The sequence below is a fragment of the Staurois parvus genome, unplaced genomic scaffold, assembly GCF_062004578.1.
Source record: "Staurois parvus isolate SC_StPar_1 unplaced genomic scaffold, SC_StPar_1.0 ptg003642l, whole genome shotgun sequence".
NCBI classification, from domain to species: domain Eukaryota; kingdom Metazoa; phylum Chordata; class Amphibia; order Anura; family Ranidae; genus Staurois; species Staurois parvus.
Genome location: NW_028321438.1, coordinates 61807 through 86470, shown reverse-complemented (window position 1 = coordinate 86470; position 24664 = coordinate 61807). Strand labels below are relative to the sequence as shown.

The 24664-nt window shown below is 52.2% G+C and overlaps 1 protein-coding gene across 1 annotated transcript in view; it reads right to left on the bottom strand.

Annotated features, from left to right (window-relative positions):
- Positions 1–23279, bottom strand: part of LOC149427584 (protein sel-1 homolog 3-like) — a 154023-nt gene extending 130744 nt beyond the window's left edge. Inside the window, exons 1-4 of the mRNA XM_089667878.1 lie at positions 22994–23279; positions 19775–20309; positions 15038–15164; positions 3637–3758 (exon numbers count right to left, since the gene is read on the bottom strand). Of these exons, the coding sequence (XP_089524004.1) occupies positions 3637–3758; positions 15038–15164; positions 19775–20309; positions 22994–23236 (1027 nt within the window). The 5' untranslated portion in view covers positions 23237–23279. The remainder of the gene's footprint in view (positions 1–3636; positions 3759–15037; positions 15165–19774; positions 20310–22993) is intronic.
- Positions 23280–24664: the final 1385 nt, after the last annotated feature.

The window sequence follows — 24664 nt, the reverse complement described above, 5'->3', positions numbered from 1 at the left end:
ACCCAACCCAACGTGTGCAACCATTCACCAGAACAGTAGAATCCTCATTACTAGGAGATCACCCAACCCAAGGTGTGCAACCATTCACCAGAACAGTAGAATCGTCATTACTAGGAGATCACCCAACCCAACGTGTGCAACCATTCACCAGAACAGTAGAATCCTCATTACTAGATCACCCAACCCAACGTGTACAACCATTCACCAGAACAATAGAATCCTCATTACTAGGAGATCACCCAACCCAACGTGTACAACCATTCACCAGAACAGTAGAATCATCATTACTAGGAGATCACACAACCCAGCGTGTACAACCATTCACCAGAACAGTAGAATCCTCATTACTAGGAGATCACCCAACCCAACGTGTGCAACCATTCACCAGAACAGTAGAATCCTCATTACTAGGAGATCACCCAACCCAAGGTGTGCAACCATTCACCAGAACAGTAGAATCGTCATTACTAGGAGATCACCCAACCCAACGTGTACAACCATTCACCAGAACAGTAGAATCGTCATTACTAGGAGATCACCCAACCCAACGTGTACAACCATTCACCAGAACAGTAGCATCATCATTACTAGGAGATCACCCAACCCAACGTGTGCAACCATTCACCAGAACAGTAGAATCGTCATTACTAGGAGATCACCCGACCCAACGTGTGCAACCATTCACCAGAACAGTAGAATCGTCATTACTAGGAGATCACCCAACCCAACGTGTGCAACCATTCACCAGAACAGTAGAATCGTCATTACTAGGAGATCACCCAACCCAACGTGTGCAACCATTCACCAGAACAGTAGAATCCTCATTACTAGATCACCCAACCCAACGTGTACAACCATTCACCAGAACAGTAGAATCCTCATTACTAGGAGATCACCCAACCCAACGTGTACAACCATTCACCAGAACAGTAGAATCATCATTACTAGGAGATCACCCAACCCAGCGTGTACAACCATTCACCAGAACAGTAGAATCCTCATTACTAGGAGATCACCCAACCCAACGTGTGCAACCATTCACCAGAACAGTAGAATCCTCATTACTAGGAGATCACCCAACCCAAGGTGTGCAACCATTCACCAGAACAGTAGAATCGTCATTACTAGGAGATCACCCAACCCAACGTGTACAACCATTCACCAGAACAGTAGAATCGTCATTACTAGGAGATCACCCAACCCAACGTGTACAACCATTCACCAGAACAGTAGCATCATCATTACTAGGAGATCACCCAACCCAACGTGTGCAACCATTCACCAGAACAGTAGAATCGTCATTACTAGGAGATCACCCGACCCAACGTGTGCAACCATTCACCAGAACAGTAGAATCGTCATTACTAGGAGATCACCCAACCCAACGTGTGCAACCATTCACCAGAACAGTAGAATCGTCATTACTAGGAGATCACCCAACCCAACCCAACCCAACGTGTGCAACCATTCACCAGAACAGTAGAATCCTCATTACTAGATCACCCAACCCAACGTGTGCAACCATTCACCAGAACAGTAGAATCCTCATTACTAGATCACCCAACCCAACGTGTACAACCATTCACCAGAACAGTAGAATCCTCATTACTAGGAGATCACCCAACCCAACGTGTACAACCATTCACCAGAACAGTAGAATCATCATTACTAGGAGATCACACAACCCAGCGTGTACAACCATTCACCAGAACAGTAGAATCCTCATTACTAGGAGATCACCCAACCCAACGTGTGCAACCATTCACCAGAACAGTAGAATCCTCATTACTAGGAGATCACCCAACCCAAGGTGTGCAACCATTCACCAGAACAGTAGAATCGTCATTACTAGGAGATCACCCAACCCAACGTGTGCAACCATTCACCAGAACAGTAGAATCCTCATTACTAGGAGATCACCCAACCCAACGTGTGCAACCATTCACCAGAACAGTAGAATCCTCATTACTAGGAGATCACCCAACCCAACGTGTGCAACCATTCACCAGAACAGTAGAATCGTCATTAACAGAAGATCACCCAACCCAATGTGTGCCACCATTCACCAGAACAGTAGAATCCTCATTACTAGGAGATCACCCAACCCAACGTGTACAACCATTCACCAGAAGAGTAGAATCATCATTACTAGGAGATCACCCAACCCAACCTGTGCAACCATTCACCAGAACAGTAGAATCGTCATTACTAGGAGATCACCCAACCCAACGTGTGCAACCATTCACCAGAACAGTAGAATCGTCATTACTAGGAGATCACTCAACCCAACCCAACCTGTGCAACCATTCACCAGAACAGTAGAATCGTCATTACTAGGAGATCACCCAACCCAACGTGTACAACCATTCACCAGAACAGTAGAATCCTCATTACTAGGAGATCACCCAACCCAACGTGTGCAACCATTCACCAGAACAGTAGAATCATCATTACTAGGAGATCACCCAACCCAACCTGTGCAACCATTCACCAGAACAGTAGAATCGTCATTACTAGGAGATCACCCAACCCAACGTGTGCAACCATTCACCAGAACAGTAGAATCATCATTACTAGGAGATCACCCAACCCAACGTGTACAACCATTCACCAGAACAGTAGAATCCTCATTACTAGGAGATCACCCAACCCAACGTGTACAACCATTCACCAGAACAGTAGAATCCTCATTACTAGGAGATCACCCAACCCAACGTGTGCAACCATTCACCAGAACTGTAGAATCATCATTACTAGGAGATCACCTAACCCAACGTGTGCAACCATTCACCAGAACAGTAGAATCGTCATTACTAGGAGATCACCCAACCCAACGTGTGCAACCATTCACCAGAACAGTAGAATCATCATTACTAGGAGATCACCCAACCCAACCTGTGCAACCATTCACCAGAACAGTAGAATCGTCATTACTAGGAGATCACCCAACCCAACGTGTGCAACCATTCACCAGAACAGTAGAATCCTCATTACTAGGAGATCACCCAACCCAACGTGTACAACCATTCACCAGAACAGTAGAATCCTCATTACTAGGAGATCACCCAACCCAGCGTGTACAACCATTCACCAGAACAGTAGAATCATCATTACTAGGAGATCACCCAACCCAACGTGTGCAACCATTCACCAGAACAGTAGAATCCTCATTACTAGGAGATCACCCAACCCAAGGTGTGCAACCATTCACCAGAACAGTAGAATTGTCATTACTAGGAGATCACCCAACCCAACGTGTGCAACCATTCACCAGAACAGTAGAATCCTCATTACTAGGAGATCACCCAACCCAACGTGTGCAACCATTCACCAGAACAGTAGAATCGTCATTACTAGGAGATCACCCAACCCAACTTGTGCAACCATTCACCAGAACAGTAGAATCGTCATTACTAGGAGATCACCCAACCCAACGTGTGCAACCATTCACCAGAACAGTAGAATCCTCATTACTAGGAGATCACCCAACCCAACGTGTGCAACCATTCACCAGAACAGTAGAATCATCATTACTAGGAGATCACCCAACCCAACCCAACCTGTGCAACCATTCACCAGAACAGTAGAATCGTCATTAACAGAAGATCACCCAACCCAACATGTGCAACCATTCACCTGATTGTGCCATCAGCACGGCGGGGGTGACGTAGTCATTGTTGTCATCCAGATGGTAGAACATTCCACAGAGGCTGATGGGACACGGATCCGTCACATACACCCAGATAGAGAAGCTGCACCTGAGGGACATCAATGTATCAATATCATATCCAACCAATCACCTACCTCCAGCTAGAGTACCCAGCAATGGTCACCCCCACACAGACCTCACCAATCACCTACCTCCAGCTAGAGTGCCCAGCAATGGTCACCCTCACACAGACCTCACCAATCACCTACCTCCAGCTAGAGTACCCAGCAATGGTCACCCCCACACAGACCTCACCAATCACCTACCTCCAGCTAGAGTACCCAGCAATGGTCACCCCCACACAGACCTCACCAATCACCTACCTCCAGCTAGAGTACCCAGCAATGGTCACCCCCACACAGACCTCACCAATCACCTACCTCCAGCTAGAGTACCCAGCAATGGTCACCCCCACACAGACCTCACCAATCACCTACCTCCAGCTAGAGTACCCAGCAATGGTCACCCCCACACAGACCTCACCAATCACCTACCTCCAGCTAGAGTACCCAGCAATGGTCTCCCCCCACACAGACCCCACCAATCACCTACCTCCAGCTGTAGGACATCAATGTATCAATATCATATCCAATGTTAGACTTCCCACCGAACCACGCCCACCGATAAATACCGACCAATTGGGAGGCTCCATTCCCAAACATGCAGCGCAATGGTCTCCCCCCACACAGACCCCACCAATCACCTACCTCCAACTAAAGTACCCAGCAATGGCCCTCCCCCGCACACACCCCACCAATCACCTACCTCCAAATAAAGTACCCAGCAATGGTCCTCCCCCGCACAGACCCCACCAATCACCTACCTCCAACTAAAGTACCCAGCAATGATCACCCCCTGCACACACCCCACCAATCACCTACCTCCAACTAAAGTACCCAGCAATGGTCCTCCCCCGCACACACCCCACCAATCACCTACCTCCAACTAAAGTACCCAGCAATGGTCCTCCCCCGCACACACCCCACCAATCACCTACCTCCAACTAAAGTACCCAGCAATGGTCTCCCCCCACACAGACCCCACCAATCACCTACCTCCAACTAAAGTACCCAGCAATGGTCCTCCCCCGCACAGACCCCACCAATCATCTACCTCCAACTACAGTACCCAGCAATGGTCCTCCCCCGCACAGACCCCACCAATCATCTACCTCCAACTACAGTACCCAGCAATGGCCCTCCCCCGCACAGACCCCACCAATCATCTACCTCCAACTAAAGTACCCAGCAATGGTCACCCCCCGCACAGACCCCACCAATCACCTACCTCCAACTAAAGTACCCAGCAATAGTCCTCCCCCGCACACACCCCACCAATCACCTACCTCCAGCTAAAGTACCCAGCAATGGTCCTCCCCCGCATACAACCCACCAATCACCTACCTCCAACTAAAGTACCCAGCAATGGTCCTCCCCCGCACAGACCCCACCAATCACCTACCTCCAACTACAGTACCCAGCAATGGTCACCCCCCGCACACACCCCACCAATCACCTACCTCCAACTAAAGTACCCAGCAATGGTCCTCCCCCGCACAGACCCCACCAATCACCGACCTCCAACTAAAGTACCCAGCAATGGTCCTCCCCCGCACAGACCCCACCAATCACCTACCTCCAACTACAGTACCCAGCAATGGTCCTCCCCCGCACAGACCCCACCAATCACCTACCTCCAACTACAGTACCCAGTAATGGTCCTCCCCCGCACACACCCCACCAATCACTTACCTCCAACTACAGTACCCAGAAATGGTCCTCCCCCGCACACACCCCACCAATCACCTACCTCCAACTAAAGTACCCAGCAATGGTCCTCCCCCGCACAGACCCCACCAATCACTTACCTCCAACTACAGTACCCAGAAATGGTCCTCCCCCGCACAGACCCCACCAATCACCTACCTCCAACTAAAGTACCCAGCAATGGTCCTCCCCCGCACAGACCCCACCAATCACCTACCTCCAACTAAAGTACCCAGCAATGGTCCTCCCCCGCACACAACCCACCAATCACCTACCTCCAACTACAGTACCCAGCAATGGTCCTCCCCTGCACAGACCCCACCAATCACCTACCTCCAACTAAAGTACCCAGCAATGGTCACCCCCGCACACACCCCACCAATCACCTACCTCCAACTAAAGTACCCAGCAATGGTCACCCCCCGCACAGACCCCACCAATCACCTACCTCCAACTAAAGTATCCAGCAATGGTCCTCCCCCGCACAGACCCCACCAATCACCTACCTCCAACTACAGTACCCAGCAATGGTCACCCCCCGCACACACCCCACCAATCACCTACCTCCAACTAAAGTACCCAGCAATGGTCACCCCCCGCACACACCCCACCAATCACCTACCTCCAACTACAGTACCCAGCAATGGTCCTCCCCCGCACAGACCCCACCAATCACCTACCTCCAACTAAAGTACCTAGCAATGGTCCTCCCCCACAAACACCCCACCAATCACCTACCTCCAACTAAAGTACCCAGCAATGGTCCTCCCCCGCACACACCCCACCAATCACCTACCTCCAACTAAAGTACCCAGCAATGGTCCTCCCCCACAAACACCCCACCAATCACCTACCTCCAACTAAAGTACCCAGCAATGGTCCTCCCCCGCACACACCCCACCAATCACCTACCTCCAACTAAAGTACCCAGCAATGGTCACCCCCCGCACAGACCCCACCAATGACCTACCTCCAACTAAAGTACCCAGCAATGGCCACCCCCCGCACACACCCCACCAATCACCTACCTCCAACTAAAGTATCCAGCAATGGTCACCCCCCACACAGACCCCACCAATCACCTACCTCCAACTAAAGTACCCAGCAATGGTCACCCCCCGCACACACCCCACCAATCACCTACCTCCAACTAAAGTACCCAGCAATGGTCACCCCCACACAGACCCCACCAATCACCTACCTCCAACTAAAGTACCCAGGAATGGTCCTCCCCCGCACAGACCCCACCAATCACCTACCTCCAACTACAGTACCCAGCAATGGTCCTCCCCCGCACAGACCCCACCAATCACCTACCTCCAACTACAGTACCCAGCAATGGCCCTCCCCCGCACACACCCCACCAATCACCTACCTCCAACTAAAGTACCCAGGAATGGTCCTCCCCCGCACAGACCCCACCAATCACCTACCTCCAACTAAAGTACCCAGCAATGGTCCTCCCCCGCACACACCCCACCAATCACCTACCTCCAACTAAAGTACCCAGCAATGGTCCTCCCCCGCACACACCCCACCAATCACCTACCTCCAACTAAAGTACTCAGCAATGGTCCTCCCCCGCACACACCCCACTAATCACCTACCTCCAACTACAGTACCCAGCAATGGTCCTCCCCCGCACAGACCCCACTAATCACCTACCTCCAACTACAGTACCCAGCAATGGTCCTCCCCCGCACACACCCCACCAATCACCTACCTCCAACTAAAGTACCCAGCAATGGTCCTCCCCCGCACACACCCCACCAATCACCTACCTCCAGCTAAAGTACCCAGCAATGGTCCTCCCCCGCACACAACCCACCAATCACCTACCTCCAACTAAAGTACCCAGCAATGGTCCTCCCCCGCACAGACCCCACCAATCACCTACCTCCAACTAAAGTACCCAGCAATGGTCCTCCCCCGCACACAACCCACCAATCACCTACCTCCAGCTAAAGTACCCAGCAATGGTCCTCCCCCGCACACAACCCACCAATCACCTACCTCCTACTAAAGTACCCAGCAATGGTCACCCCCCGCACAGACCCCACCAATCATCTACCTCCAACTAAAGTACCCAGCAATGGTCCTCCCCCGCACAGACCCCACCAATCACCTACCTCCAACTAAAGTACCCAGCAATGGTCCTCCCCCGCACAGACCCCACCAATCACCTACCTCCAACTACAGTACCCAGCAATGGTCCTCCCCCGCACAGACCCCACCAATCACCTACCTCCAACTACAGTACCCAGAAATGGTCACCCCCCGCACAGACCCCACCAATCATCTACCTCCAACTAAAGTACCCAGCAATGGTCCTCCCCCGCACAGACCCCACCAATCACCTACCTCCAACTAAAGTACCCAGCAATGGTCCTCCCCCGCACAGACCCCACCAATCACCTACCTCCAACTACAGTACCCAGCAATGGTCCTCCCCCGCACAGACCCCACCAATCACCTACCTCCAACTACAGTACCCAGAAATGGTCACCCCCCGCACAGACCCCACCAATCATCTACCTCCAACTAAAGTACCCAGCAATGGTCCTCCCCCGCACACACCCCACCAATCACCTACCTCCAACTACAGTACCCAGCAATGGTCCTCCCCCGCACAGACCCCACCAATCACCTACCTCCAACTAAAGTACCCAGCAATGGTCCTCCCCCGCACACAACCCACCAATCACCTACCTCCAACTAAAGTACCCAGCAATGGTCCTCCCCCGCACAGACCCCACCAATCACCTACCTCCAACTACAGTACCCAGCAATGGTCCTCCCCCGCACACAACCCACCAATCACCTACCTCCAACTAATGTACCCAGCAATGGTCACCCCCGCACAGACCCCACCAATCACCTACCTCCAACTACAGTACCCAGCAATGGTCCTCCCCCGCACAGACCCCACCAATCACCTACCTCCAACTAAAGTACCCAGCAATGGTCCTCCCCCGCACACAACCCACCAATCACCTACCTCCAACTAAAGTACCCAGCAATGGTCCTCCCCCGCACAGACCCCACCAATCACCTACCTCCAACTAAAGTACCCAGCAATGGTCCTCCCCCGCACAGACCCCACCAATCACCTACCTCCAACTAAAGTACCCAGCAATGGTCCTCCCCCGCACAGACCCCACCAATCACCTACCTCCAACTACAGTACCCAGCAATGGTCCTCCCCCGCACAGACCCCACCAATCACCTACCTCCAACTACAGTACCCAGAAATGGTCCTCCCCCGCACAGACCCCACCAATCACCTACCTCCAACTAAAGTACCCAGCAATGGTCACCCCCCACACAGACCCCACCAATCACCTACCTCCAACTACAGTACCCAGCAATGGTCACCCCCCGCACACACCCCACCAATCACCTACCTCCAACTAAAGTACCCAGCAATGGTCCTCCCCCGCACAGACCCCACCAATCATCTACCTCCAACTACAGTACCCAGCAATGGTCCTCCCCCGCACACAACCCACCAATCATCTACCTCCAACTAAAGTACCCAGCAATGGTCCTCCCCCGCACAGACCCCACCAATCATCTACCTCCAACTACAGTACCCAGCAATGGTCCTCCCCCGCACACAACCCACCAATCACCTACCTCCAACTAAAGTACCCAGCAATGGTCCTCCCCCGCACAGACCCCACCAATCACCTACCTCCAACTAAAGTACCCAGCAATGGTCCTCCCCCGCACAGACCCCACCAATCACCTACCTCCAACTACAGTACCCAGCAATGGTCCTCCCCCGCACAGACCCCACCAATCACCTACCTCCAACTAAAGTACCCAGCAATGGTCCTCCCCCGCACACAACCCACCAATCACCTACCTCCAACTAAAGTACCCAGCAATGGTCCTCCCCCGCACACAACCCACCAATCACCTACCTCCAACTACAGTACCCAGCAATGGTCACCCCCCGCACACACCCCACCAATCACCTACCTCCAACTACAGTACCCAGCAATGGTCCTCCCCCGCACACACCCCACCAATCATCTACCTCCAACTAAAGTACCCAGCAATGGTCACCCCCCGCACACACCCCACCAATCACCTACCTCCAACTACAGTACCCAGCAATGGTCACCCCCCGCACACACCCCACCAATCACCTACCTCCAACTAAAGTACTCAGCAATGGTCCTCCCCCGCACACACCCCACTAATCACCTACCTCCAACTAAAGTACCCAGCAATGGTCCTCCCCCGCACAGACCCTACCAATCACCTACCTCCAACTACAGTACCCAGCAATGGTCCTCCCCCGCACACACCCCACCAATCACCTACCTCCAACTACAGTACCCAGCAATGGTCCTCCCCCGCACAGACCCCACTAATCACCTACCTCCAACTACAGTACCCAGCAATGGTCCTCCCCCGCACACACCCCACCAATCACCTACCTCCAACTAAAGTACCCAGCAATGGTCCTCCCCCGCACACACCCCACCAATCACCTACCTCCAGCTAAAGTACCCAGCAATGGTCCTCCCCCGCACACAACCCACCAATCACCTACCTCCAACTAAAGTACCCAGCAATGGTCCTCCCCCACACAGACCCCACCAATCACCTACCTCCAACTAAAGTACCCAGCAATGGTCCTCCCCCGCACACAACCCACCAATCACCTACCTCCAGCTAAAGTACCCAGCAATGGTCCTCCCCCGCACACACCCCACCAATCACCTACCTCCTACTAAAGTACCCAGCAATGGTCACCCCCCGCACAGACCCCACCAATCATCTACCTCCAACTAAAGTACCCAGCAATGGTCCTCCCCCGCACAGACCCCACCAATCACCTACCTCCAACTAAAATACCCAGCAATGGTCCTCCCCCGCACAGACCCCACCAATCACCTACCTCCAACTACAGTACCCAGCAATGGTCCTCCCCCGCACAGACCCCACCAATCACCTACCTCCAACTACAGTACCCAGAAATGGTCACCCCCCGCACAGACCCCACCAATCATCTACCTCCAACTAAAGTACCCAGCAATGGTCCTCCCCCGCACAGACCCCACCAATCACCTACCTCCAACTAAAGTACCCAGCAATGGTCCTCCCCCGCACAGACCCCACCAATCACCTACCTCCAACTACAGTACCCAGCAATGGTCCTCCCCCGCACAGACCCCACCAATCACCTACCTCCAACTACAGTACCCAGAAATGGTCACCCCCCGCACAGACCCCACCAATCATCTACCTCCAACTAAAGTACCCAGCAATGGTCCTCCCCCGCACACACCCCACCAATCACCTACCTCCAACTACAGTACCCAGCAATGGTCCTCCCCCGCACAGACCCCACCAATCACCTACCTCCAACTAAAGTACCCAGCAATGGTCCTCCCCCGCACACAACCCACCAATCACCTACCTCCAACTAAAGTACCCAGCAATGGTCCTCCCCCGCACACACCCCACCAATCACCTACCTCCAACTAAAGTACCCAGCAATGGTCCTCCCCCGCACAGACCCCACCAATCACCTACCTCCAACTACAGTACCCAGCAATGGTCCTCCCCCGCACAGACCCCACCAATCACCTACCTCCAACTAAAGTACCCAGCAATGGTCACCCCCCGCACACACCCCACCAATCACCTACCTCCAACTAAAGTACCCAGCAATGGTCCTCCCCCGCACAGACCCCACCAATCACCTACCTCCAACTACAGTACCCAGCAATGGTCCTCCCCCGCACAGACCCCACCAATCACCTACCTCCAACTAAAGTACCCAGCAATGGTCACCCCCCACACAGACCCCACCAATCACCTACCTCCAACTACAGTACCCAGCAATGGTCACCCCCTGCACACACCCCACCAATCACCTACCTCCAACTAAAGTACCCAGCAATGGTCCTCCCCCGCACAGACCCCACCAATCACCTACCTCCAACTACAGTACCCAGCATTGGTCCTCCCCCGCACACAACCCACCAATCACCTACCTCCAACTAATGTACCCAGCAATGGTCACCCCCGCACAGACCCCACCAATCACCTACCTCCAACTACAGTACCCAGCAATGGTCCTCCCCCGCACAGACCCCACCAATCACCTACCTCCAACTAAAGTACCCAGCAATGGTCCTCCCCCGCACACAACCCACCAATCACCTACCTCCAACTAAAGTACCCAGCAATGGTCCTCCCCCGCACAGACCCCACCAATCACCTACCTCCAACTAAAGTACCCAGCAATGGTCCTCCCCCGCACAGACCCCACCAATCACCTACCTCCAACTAAAGTACCCAGCAATGGTCCTCCCCCGCACAGACCCCACCAATCACCTACCTCCAACTACAGTACCCAGCAATGGTCCTCCCCCGCACAGACCCCACCAATCACCTACCTCCAACTACAGTACCCAGAAATGGTCCTCCCCCGCACAGACCCCACCAATCACCTACCTCCAACTAAAGTACCCAGCAATGGTCACCCCCCACACAGACCCCACCAATCACCTACCTCCAACTACAGTACCCAGCAATGGTCACCCCCCGCACACACCCCACCAATCACCTACCTCCAACTAAAGTACCCAGCAATGGTCCTCCCCCGCACAGACCCCACCAATCATCTACCTCCAACTACAGTACCCAGCAATGGTCCTCCCCCGCACACAACCCACCAATCATCTACCTCCAACTAAAGTACCCAGCAATGGTTCTCCCCCGCACACAACCCACCAATCACCTACCTCCAACTACAGTACCCAGCAATGGTCCTCCCCCGCACAGACCCCACCAATCACCTACCTCCAACTAAAGTACCCAGCAATGGTCCTCCCCCGCACACAACCCACCAATCACCTACCTCCAACTAAAGTACCCAGCAATGGTCCTCCCCCGCACAGACCCCACCAATCACCTACCTCCAACTAAAGTACCCAGCAATGGTCCTCCCCCGCACACAACCCACCAATCACCTACCTCCAACTACAGTACCCAGCAATGGTCACCCCCCGCACACACCCCACCAATCACCTACCTCCAACTAAAGTACCCAGCAATGGTCCTCCCCCGCACACAACCCACCAATCACCTACCTCCAACTACAGTACCCAGCAATGGTCACCCCCCGCACACACCCCACCAATCACCTACCTCCAACTACAGTACCCAGCAATGGTCACCCCCCGCACACACCCCACCAATCACCTACCTCCAACTAAAGTACCCAGCAATGGTCCTCCCCCGCACAGACCCCACCAATCACCTACCTCCAACTAAAGTACCCAGCAATGGTCCTCCCCCGCACACAACCCACCAATCACCTACCTCCAACTACAGTACCCAGCAATGGTCACCCCCCGCACACACCCCACCAATCACCTACCTCCAACTACAGTACCCAGCAATGGTCCTCCCCCGCACACACCCCACCAATCATCTACCTCCAACTAAAGTACCCAGCAATGATCACCCCCCGCACAGACCCCACCAATCACCGACCTCCAACTACAGTACCCAGAAATGGTCACCCCCCGCACACACCCCACCAATCAGCTATATCTGTGTGATGGACAAATAACAATGACCCTGCACCCCTCAGTCTCTGCACTCCTCATATGATACATCCGTGTCAGTTGTTTACATTCCATTGTTTCCTCATAAAAAACACATAAATATTATATGTAATAAAATGAGACGCTGACGATGACACATCTGCTGGACCTGAAACATGTCAGAGGGGGGTGGGGGTGGGTGAGGTTTGTACATTGGCCAATAAAACTCCCTGAAAGTCGGCAGTTCCGGCCAGGTTCCGGGTGTCGTCTCCGTTTTCATCCCACCCTTCTAACATGGTTATAAAGCCCATCCTGCACCCCCCCACCCCTTCCCGCTTTGGAATTCCCCCCCCCCACCCCTTCCCGCTTTGGAATTATCCCCCCCACCCCTTCCCGCTTTGGAATTCTCCCCCCCACCCCTTCCCACTTTGGAATTCCCCCCCCCCCCACCCCTTCCCGCTTTGGAATTCTCCCCCCCACCCCTTCCCGCTTTGGAATTCCCCCCCCCCACCCCTTCCCGCTTTGGAATTCTCCCCCCCACCCCTTCCCGCTTTGGAATTCTCCCCCCCACCCCTTCCCACTTTGGAATTCCCCCCCACACCTTCCCGCTTTGGAATTCCCCCCCCCACCCCTTCCCACTTTGGAATTCTCCCCCCCACCCCTTCCCGCTTTGGAATTCGGCCCCCCACCCCTTCCCACTTTGGAATTCTCCCCCCCACCCCTTCCTACTTTGGAATTCCCCCCCACCCCTTCCCACTTTGGAATTCTCCCCCCCCCACCCCTTCCTACTTTGGAATTCCCCCCCACCCCTTCCCGCTTTGGAATTCCCCCCCCACCCCTTCCTGCTTTGGAATTCTCCCCCCCACCCCTTCCTGCTTTGGAATTCCCCCCCCACCCCTTCCTGCTTTGGAATTCTCCCCCCCACCCCTTCCCGCTTTGGAATTCTCCCCCCCACCCCTTCCTGCTTTGGAATTCTCCCCCCCACCCCTTCCCGCTTTGGAATTCCCCCCCCACCCCTTCCTGCTTTGGAATTCTCCCCCCCACCCCTTCCCGCTTTGGAATTCTCCCCCCCACCCCTTCCTGCTTTGGAATTCTCCCCCCACCCCTTCCTGCTTTGGAATTCTCCCCCCCCCCCACATAGAATTTATTGTGATTTTGTGTGTATTTATTTTTTTTTAGCATTTGTTTATTGATACAATGTATTCTTTATTCCCCCCAGCAGGCGGCGCTCTGCACTCCATTCTCATGTTTTTCCTCCATGTAGAAGCTGATTCCATGCAATGAATCTCTCTGCACATTTCCCAGAATCCTCAGCTCCTGGAATGACCTTGTCACCAGAAATCTGCCCAGAGCTGGAAGCCAAGTTGCAGCCATTCCCCGCAGCGTCCTCGGGTTGTGTGTGCCGTGATGAATCTCTGGGGCGATGGGCGGCGTCCATTCCTCTGCACACTGACGTCACAATCGTCTCGTTATCTGGAATTCGATCATTTTGTGGAATTTGAGAGGATTAGCGGGATTGATGAAGATTAGTCATGCCGGGCGGAGAAAATCCCGAGGCTTTCACCGGCTTAACGTGACTCAGCGATCAATCGTCAGGACGAACCTCATCCCTCCGACCGCGCCGGCCCAGCTACACCTGTACAGTCTGATCACTGGGGAAGGGGAGACCGAGAACACACCTCCTCCTCCTTCTGCAAAGTTACAATGTACAGTCTGATCACTGGGGGAGGGGAGACCGAGAACACACCTCCTCCTCCTCCTTCTACAAAGTTACAATGTACAGTCTTATCCCCTGGGGAGGGGAGACTGAGGAAATTACTCCTCCTCCTTCTACAAAGTTACAATGTACAGTCTGATCACTGGGGGAGGGGAGACTGAGGAAATAACTCCTCCTCCTTCTACAAAGTTACAATGTACAGTCTGATCCCCAGGGGAGGGGAGATTGTGTAGCCCGCTGTGTTGTCAGGGAGGTGGAGGTAAGTACTCACCGCGGTGCCATGACATTGCTCCGCCTCTGGCGCTCCAGCGTGCGCTCCCGGTACGGCTCCGGCGTCCTCACAATGCCAAATCCTTCCCCGGTACAAGCATAGAGGAACGGCAGGAGATGGACGACTTCTGCAGACAAACAACGACCTTCTGTTACATACCACCAACCCCACCCCCGCACATCTACAGCAGCCAATCAGGAGCCATACAGGGAGTAATACAGAGAGTAATACAGAGAGTAATACAGAGAGTAATACAGGGAGTAATACAGGGAGTCATACAGGGAGTAATACAGAGAGTAATACAGGGAGTCATACAGGGAGTAATACAGAGAGTAATACAGGGAGTAATACAGGGAGTCATACAGAGAGTAATACAGAGAGTCATACAGGGAGTAATACAGAGAGTCATACAGGGAGTAATACAGAGAGTAATACAGGGAGTAATACAGGGAGTAATACAGGGAGTAATACAGGGAGTAATACAGAGAGTCATACAGGGAGTAATACAGAGAGTAATACAGGGAGTAATACAGGGAGTAATACAGGGAGTAATACAGGGAGTAATACAGAGAGTAATACAGAGAGTCATACAGAGAGTAATACAGGGAGTAATACAGGGAGTAATACAGGGAGTAATACAGAGAGTAATACAGAGAGTAATACAGAGAGTAATACAGAGAGTAATACAGGGAGTAATACAGAGAGTAATACAGGGAGTAATACAGGGAGTAATACAGGGAGTAATACAGGGAGTAATACAGGGAGTAATACAGGGAGTAATACAGATAGTAATACAGAGAGTAATACAGAGAGTAATACAGACAGTAATACAGGGAGTAATACAGGGAGTAATACAGAGAGTCATACAGGGAGTAATACAGGGAGTCATACAGAGAGTAATACAGGGAGTAATACAGAGAGTAATACAGAGAGTAATACAGAGAGTAATACAGACAGTAATACAGGGAGTAATACAGGGAGTAATACAGAGAGTCATACAGGGAGTAATACAGGGAGTAATACAGGGAGTAATACAGGGAGTAATACAGAGAGTAATACAGGGAGTAATACAGGGAGTAATACAGAGAGTAATACAGGGAGTCATACAGGGAGTCATACAGGGAGTAATACAGAGAGTAATACAGGGAGTAATACAGAGAGTAATACAGGGAGTAATACAGAGAGTAATACAGAGAGTAATACAGAGAGTAATACAGGGAGTAATACAGAGAGTCATACAGAGAGTAATACAGATAGTAATACAGAGAGTAATACAGAGAGTAATACAGGGAGTCATACAGAGAGTAATACAGATAGTAATACAGAGAGTAATACAGGGAGTAATACAGGGAGTAATACAGGGAGTAATACAGAGAGTAATACAGAGAGTAATACAGAGAGTAATACAGGGAGTAATACAGAGAGTCATACAGGGAGTCATACAGAGAGTAATACAGGGAGTAATACAGGGAGTCATACAGGGAGTCATACAGAGAGTAATACAGAGAGTAATACAGGGAGTCATACAGGGAGTCATACAGAGAGTAATACAGAGAGTCATACAGGGAGTAATACAGAGAGTAATACAGGGAGTAATACAGGGAGTCATACAGAGAGTAATACAGAGAGTCATACAGGGAGTCATACAGAGAGTAATACAGGGAGTAATACAGGGAGTCATACAGGGAGTCCATACAGAGAGTAATACAGAGAGTAATACAGGGAGTAATACAGGGAGTAATACAGAGAGTAATACAGAGAGTAATACAGGGAGTAATACAGAGAGTAATACAGGGAGTAATACAGAGAGTAATACAGGGAGTAATACAGGGAGTCATACAGAGAGTAATACAGGGAGTAATACAGGGAGTAATACAGGGAGTAATACAGAGAGTAATACAGAGAGTAATACAGGGAGTAATACAGGGAGTCATACAGAGAGTAATACAGGGAGTAATACAGAGAGTAATACAGGGAGTAATACAGGGAGTCATACAGAGAGTAATACAGGGAGTCATACAGGGAGTAATACAGAGAGTAATACAGAGAGTAATACAGGGAGTAATACAGAGAGTAATACAGGGAGTAATACAGAGAGTAATACAGGGAGTAATACAGGGAGTCATACAGAGAGTAATACAGGGAGTAATACAGGGAGTAATACAGGGAGTAATACAGAGAGTAATACAGAGAGTAATACAGGGAGTAATACAGGGAGTAATACAGGGAGTCATACAGAGAGTAATACAGGGAGTCATACAGGGAGTCATACAGGGAGTAATACAGGGAGTAATACAGGGAGTCATACAGAGAGTAATACAGGGAGTCATACAGGGAGTCATACAGAGAGTAATACAGAGAGTAATACAGAGAGTAATACAGGGAGTAATACAGAGAGTAATACAGGGAGTAATACAGGTAGTAATACAGAGAGTAATACAGAGAGTAATACAGGGAGTAATACAGGGAGTAATACAGAGAGTAATACAGAGAGTAATACAGAGAGTCATACAGGGAGTAATACAGGGAGTAATACAGGGAGTAATACAGAGAGTAATACAGGGAGTAATACAGAGAGTAATACAGGGAGTAATACAGAGAGTAATACAGAGAGTAATACAGGGAGTAATACAGGGGGTAATACAGGGAGTAATACAGGGAGTAATACAGAGAGTAATACAGGGAGTAATACAGGGAGTAATACAGGGAGTAATACAGAGAGTCATACAGGGAGTAATACAGGGAGTAATACAGGGAGTCATACAGAGAGTAATACAGGGAGTCATACAGGGAGTCATACAGGGAGTAATACAGGGAGTAATACAGGGAGTCATACAGGGAGTCATACAGAGAGTAATACAGAGAGTAATACAGAGAGTAATACAGGGAGTAATACAGAGAGTAATACAGGGAGTAATACAGGTAGTAATACAGAGAGTAATACAGAGAGTAATACAGGGAGTAATACAGGGAGTAATACAGAGAGTAATACAGAGAGTAATACAGAGAGTCATACAGGGAGTAATACAGGGAGTAATACAGAGAGTAATACAGGGAGTAATACAGAGAGTAATACAGGGAGTAATACAGAGAGTAATACAGAGAGTAATACAGGGAGTAACACAGAGTGACTCGGGTGGTCCTAGAGCTGTAAAACAGAGAGTGACTCGGGTAGTCCTAGATGTGGTAATACAGAGAGTGACTCGGGTGGTCCTAGAGTGGTAATACAGAGAGTGACTCGGGTGGTCCTAGAGTGGTAATACAGAGAGTGACTCGGGTAGTCCTAGAGCTGTAATACAGAGTGACTCAGGTAGTCCTAGAGCTGTAATACAGAGAGTGACTCGGGTGGTCCTAGAGCTCTAATAGAGAGTGACTCGGGTGGTCCTCGATGTGGTAATACAGAGAGTGACTCGGGTAGTCCTAGATGTGGTAATACAGAGAGTGACTCGGGTAGTCCTAGAGCTGTAATACAGAGTGACTCGGGTGGTCCTAGAGCTGTAATACAGAGTGATTCGGGTAGTCCTAGATGTGGTAATACAGAGAGTGACTCGGGTAGTCCTAGATGTGGTAATACAGAGAGTGACTCGGGTGGTCCTGGTTGATGTAATACAGAGAGTGACTCGGGTAGTCCTAGATGTGGTAATACAGAGAGTGACTCGGTTGGTCCTGGATGATGTAATACAGAGAGTGACTCGGGTGGTCCTGAATGTGGTAACACAGAGTGACTCGGGTGGTCCTAGATGTGGTAACATAGAGAGTGACTCGGGTGGTCCTGGATGTGGTAATACAGAGAGTGACTCGGGTGGTCCTAGAGCTGTAATACAGAGTAACTCGGGTGGTCCTGGATGTGGTAATATAGAGAGTGACTCGGGTGGTCCTAGATGTGGTAATACAGAGAGTGACTCGGGTGGTCTTGGATGATGTAATACAGAGAGTGACTCGGGTGGTCCTAGAGCTGTAATACAGAGTGACTCGGGTGGTCCTAGATGTGGTAACATAGAGAGTGACTCGGGTGGTCCTGGATGTGGTAATACAGAGAGTGACTCGGGTGGTCCTAGAGCTGTAATACAGAGTAACTCGGGTGGTCCTGGATGTGGTAATATAGAGAGTGACTCGGGTGGTCCTGGATGTGGTAATACAGAGAGTGACTCGGGTGGTCCTAGGTGTGGTAATACAGAGAGTGACTCGGGTGGTCCTGGATGTGGTAACACAGAGTGACTCGGGTGGTCCTAGATGTGGTAACATAGAGAGTGACTCGGGTGGTCCTGGATGATGTAATACAGAGAGTGACTCGGGTGGTCCTGGATGGTGGTAATACAGAGTGTCTCGGGTGGTCCTAGAGCTGTAATACAGAGTGATTCGGGTAGTCCTAGATGTGGTAATACAGAGATTGACTCGGGTAGTCCTAGATGTGGTAATACAGAGAGTGACTCGGGTGGTCCTGGTTGATGTAATACAGAGAGTGACTCGGGCAGTCCTAGATGTGGTAATACAGAGAGTGACTCGGGTAGTCCTAGATGTGGTAATACAGAGAGTGACTCGGGTGGTCCTGGTTGATGTAATACAGAGAGTGACTCGGGTAGTCCTAGATGTGGTAATACAGAGAGTGACTCGGGTGGTCCTAGATGTGGTAACATAGAGAGTGACTCGGGTGGTCCTGGATGTGGTAATACAGAGTGTCTCGGGTGGTCCTAGAGCTGTAATACAGAGGTGGTGAGAACGGCCTGCAGACATCACCTTGCTCCTCTGGGCACTGTGGTACTTTTGCCATCCTGACCCTCCACAGTAGATCGTGGCCCCATTGTGGACATCTCCGGTGGTCTTTGTTGGGCCGATTCTTCGGTGTCAGGATCTCCATTCGGTGGACAATCTTGGCCTCTCCATTCCGGTAGGAGAATCTATCCGGCACATTGAAGTCAATGGGATAATCTGAGATCCAGGCTCTGAGGAGAACGTTGGTCACATAGATGGGCCGGCGGAGGATCCAATCTTCTCTGTAGACCATCTGATCGGGGAAATGTAGCCGGATCTCCCGAATCTTCTCCGTACCGTCCGGCCGGCAAGCCCAACGTCTTTTATATATGCCAACCAGAGGCTTGGTAATGGAAGATGCCAGAACATCCACATGGACCACCTGGTCCCGCTGGCACTGATACAGAACTTCTACCACCGAAGTGTCCAACAAGATCCTCGGCGGGTCCAAGAACTCAACGTAAGACTTGGTGGGAGTCGGGGCTGAGGTCTCTGATGTCATGGACTGCATCCAACAGGACTAGACAAAGAGAGAGGTTCTATCAGTACCAGAGGAGCTGACACTCTAATGCCCCCTCCCCCACAGTCTCTGTACCAGAGGAGCTGACACTCTAATGTCCCTTCCCCCACAGTCACATCAGTCTCTGTACCAGAGGAGCTGACGCTCTAATGTCCCCTCCCCCACAGTCTCTGTACCAGAGGAGCTGACACTCTAATGCCCCCTCCCCCACAGTCTCTGTACCAGAGGAGCTGACACTCTAATGTCCCCTCCCCCACAGTCACATCAGTCTCTGCACCAGAGGAGCTTACACTCTAATGTCCCCTCCCCCGCAGTCCCATCAGTCTCTGTACAGAGGAGCTGACACTGTAATGTCCCCTCCCCCACAGTACCATCAGTCTCTGTACAGAGGAGCTTACACTCTAATGTCCCCTCCCCCACAGTCCTATCAGTCTCTGTACCAGAGGAGCTTACACTCTAATGTCCCCTCCCCCACAGTACCATCAGTCTCTGTACAGAGGAGCTTACACTCTAATGTCCCCTCCCCCACAGTCCTATCAGTCTCTGTACAGAGGAGCTGACGCTCTAATGTCCCCTCCCCCACAGTCTCTGTACCAGAGGAGCTTACACTCTAATGTCCCCTCCCCCACAGTCCCATCAGTCTCTGTACAGAGGAGCTTACACTCTAATGTCCCCTCCCCCACAGTCACATCAGTCTCTGTACAGAGGAGCTTACACTCTAATGTCCCCTCCCCCCCACAGTCACATCAGTCTCTGTACAGAGGAGCTTACACTCTAATGTCCCCTCCCCCCCACAGTCCCATCAGTCTCTGTACAGAGGAGCTTACACTCTAATGTCCCCTCCCCCACAGTCACATCAGTCTCTGTACAGAGGAGCTGACACTCTAATGTCCCCTCCCCCACAGTCTCTGTACCAGAGGAGCTTACACTCTAATGTCCCCTCCCCCACAGTCACATCAGTCTCTGTACAGAGGAGCTTACACTCTAATGTCCCCTCCCCCCACAGTCCCATCAGTCTCTGTACAGAGGAGCTGACGCTCTAATGTCCCCTCCCCCACAGTCTCTGTACCAGAGGAGCTTACACTCTAATGTCCCCTCCCCCACAGTCACATCAGTCTCTGTACAGAGGAGCTGACACTCTAATGTCCCCTCCCCCACAGTCCCATCAGTCTCTGTACCAGAGGAGCTTACACTCTAATGTCCCCTCCCCCACAGTCCCATCAGTCTCTGTACAGAGGAGCTTACACTCTAATGTCCCTCCCCCCACAGTCCCATCAGTCTCTGTACAGAGGAGCTGACACTCTAATGCCCCCTCCCCCACAGTCACATCAGTCTCTGTACAGAGGAGCTTACACTCTAATGTCCCCTCCCCCACAGTCCCATCAGTCTCTGTACAGAGGAGCTGACACTCTAATGTCCCCTCCCCCACAGTCTCTGTACACAGGAGCTGACACTCTAATGTCCCCTCCCCCCACAGTCCCATCAGTCTCTGTACAGAGGAGCTGACGCTCTAATGTCCCCTCCCCCACAGTCTCTGTACCAGAGGAGCTTACACTCTAATGTCCCCTCCCCCACAGTCACATCAGTCTCTGTACAGAGGAGCTTACACTCTAATGTCCCCTCCCCCACAGTCACATCAGTCTCTGTACAGAGGAGCTTACACTCTAATGTCCCCTCCCCCCCACAGTCCCATCAGTCTCTGTACAGAGGAGCTTACACTCTAATGTCCCCTCCCCCACAGTCACATCAGTCTCTGTACAGAGGAGCTGACACTCTAATGTCCCCTCCCCCACAGTCTCTGTACCAGAGGAGCTTACACTCTAATGTCCCCTCCCCCACAGTCACATCAGTCTCTGTACAGAGGAGCTTACACTCTAATGTCCCCTCCCCCCACAGTCCCATCAGTCTCTGTACAGAGGAGCTGACGCTCTAATGTCCCCTCCCCCACAGTCTCTGTACCAGAGGAGCTTACACTCTAATGTCCCCTCCCCCACAGTCACATCAGTCTCTGTACAGAGGAGCTGACACTCTAATGTCCCCTCCCCCACAGTCCCATCAGTCTCTGTACCAGAGGAGCTTACACTCTAATGTCCCCTCCCCCACAGTCCCATCAGTCTCTGTACAGAGGAGCTTACACTCTAATGTCCCTCCCCCCACAGTCCCATCAGTCTCTGTACAGAGGAGCTGACACTCTAATGCCCCCTCCCCCACAGTCACATCAGTCTCTGTACAGAGGAGCTTACACTCTAATGTCCCCTCCCCCACAGTCCCATCAGTCTCTGTACAGAGGAGCTGACACTCTAATGTCCCCTCCCCCACAGTCTCTGTACACAGGAGCTGACACTCTAATGTCCCCTCCCCCCACAGTCCCATCAGTCTCTGTACAGAGGAGCTGACGCTCTAATGTCCCCTCCCCCACAGTCTCTGTACCAGAGGAGCTTACACTCTAATGTCCCCTCCCCCACAGTCACATCAGTCTCTGTACAGAGGAGCTTACACTCTAATGTCCCCTCCCCCACAGTCCCATCAGTCTCTGTACAGAGGAGCTTACACTCTAATGTCCCCTCCCCCACAGTCCCATCAGTCTCTGTACAGAGGAGCTGACACTCTAATGCCCCCTCCCCCGCAGTCACACACTATTATTATACATGTATGTAGCTCTGACATATACCGAGGCGCAGTACCTGGCAGAGGAGGAGGCAGCTGAGAAGGGTCTCCTGGACTCTCCATTGAGGCGCCATGTTGGATAATATCGGCAGTCTTTGGGGGGTCTGGTGTCCCCGACACTCACATGTCCACTTTCTGGGATGTTCTGGGATTGTGGACCCGGCCTGGGGGGGTCGGTGCAGCTCCAGCGATGTATTGGTAGCTGGCGATATTCCGGTGTTGGCAGCGATGTCAGCACCTGTCAGACGCAGAATACACATCGGGATACGTGGAACCTCCCGGGAGGCACAACCAGCTAAACAAACATCAGACAAAGTCCTGAAGTCCTGAAGTCGGCTTAACCTCTTATATCCGGGAAAGTCACCAAACCACCGCAAACACCGAGACAATGGAAGTCAGCCGGCCAAAGAGCCGGGGAAAAGTCAGCACACGGGACTGGGGCGGGGGAAAGTCAGCACACGGGACTGGGGCGGGGGAAAGTCAGCACACGGGACTGGGGCGGGGAAAAGTCAGCACACGGGACTGGGGTGGGGAAAAGGGGACTGGGGCAGGGAAAAGTCAGCACACAGGACTGGGGTGGGGAAAAGTCAGCACACAGGACTGGGGCGGGGAAAAGTCAGCACACGGGACTGGGGCGGGGGAAAGTCAGCACACGGGACTGGGGCGGGGGAAAGGCAGCACACGGGACTGGGGCGGGGGAAAGTCAGCACACGGGACTGGGGTGGGGAAAAGTCAGCACACGGGACTGGGGTGGGGAAAAGGGGACTGGGGCAGGGAAAAGTCAGCACACAGGACTGGGGTGGGGAAAAGGGGACTGGGGCAGGGAAAAGTCAGCACACAGGACTGGGGCGGGGAAAAGTCAGCACACAGGACTGGGGCGGGGAAAAGGGGACTGGGGCAGGGAAAAGTCAGCACACAGGACTGGGTTGGGGAAAAGAGGTCTGGGGCAGGGAAAAGTCAGCACACAGGACTGGGGTGGGGAAAAGGGGACTGGGGCAGGGAAAAGTCAGCACACAGGACTGGGGCGGGGGAAAGTCAGCACACGGGACTGGGGTGGGGAAAAGGGGACTGGGGCAGGGAAAAGTCAGCACACAGGACTGGGGTGGGGAAAAGGGGACTGGGGCAGTGAAAAGTCAGCACACAGGACTGGGGCGGGGAAAAGTCAGTACACAGGACTGGGTTGGGGAAAAGGGGACTGGGGCAGGGAAAAGTCAGCACACAGGACTGGGTTGGGGAAAAGAGGTCTGGGGCAGGGAAAAGTCAGCACACAGGACTGGGTTGGGGAAAAGTCAGCACACAGGATTGGGGTGGGGAAAAGGGGACTGGGGCGGGGAAAAGTCAGCACACAGGACTGGGGCGGGGAAAAGTCAGCACACAGGACTGGGGTGGGGAAAAGTCAGCACACAGGACTGGGGTGGGGAAAAGTCAGCACACAGGACTGGGTTGGGGAAAAGTCAGCACACAGGATTGGGGTGGGGAAAAGGGGACTGGGGCAGGGAAAAGTCAGCACACAGGACTGGGGTGGGGAAAAGAGGACTGGGGCAGGGAAAAGTCAGCACACAGGACTGGGTTGGGGAAAAGTCAGCACACAGGACTGGTGTGGGGAAAAGAGGACTGGGGCAGGGAAAAGTCAGCATAGGGGACTGGTGACAGCGATAAGAAAACAATGCAGTTCTTAAAGTAACCTT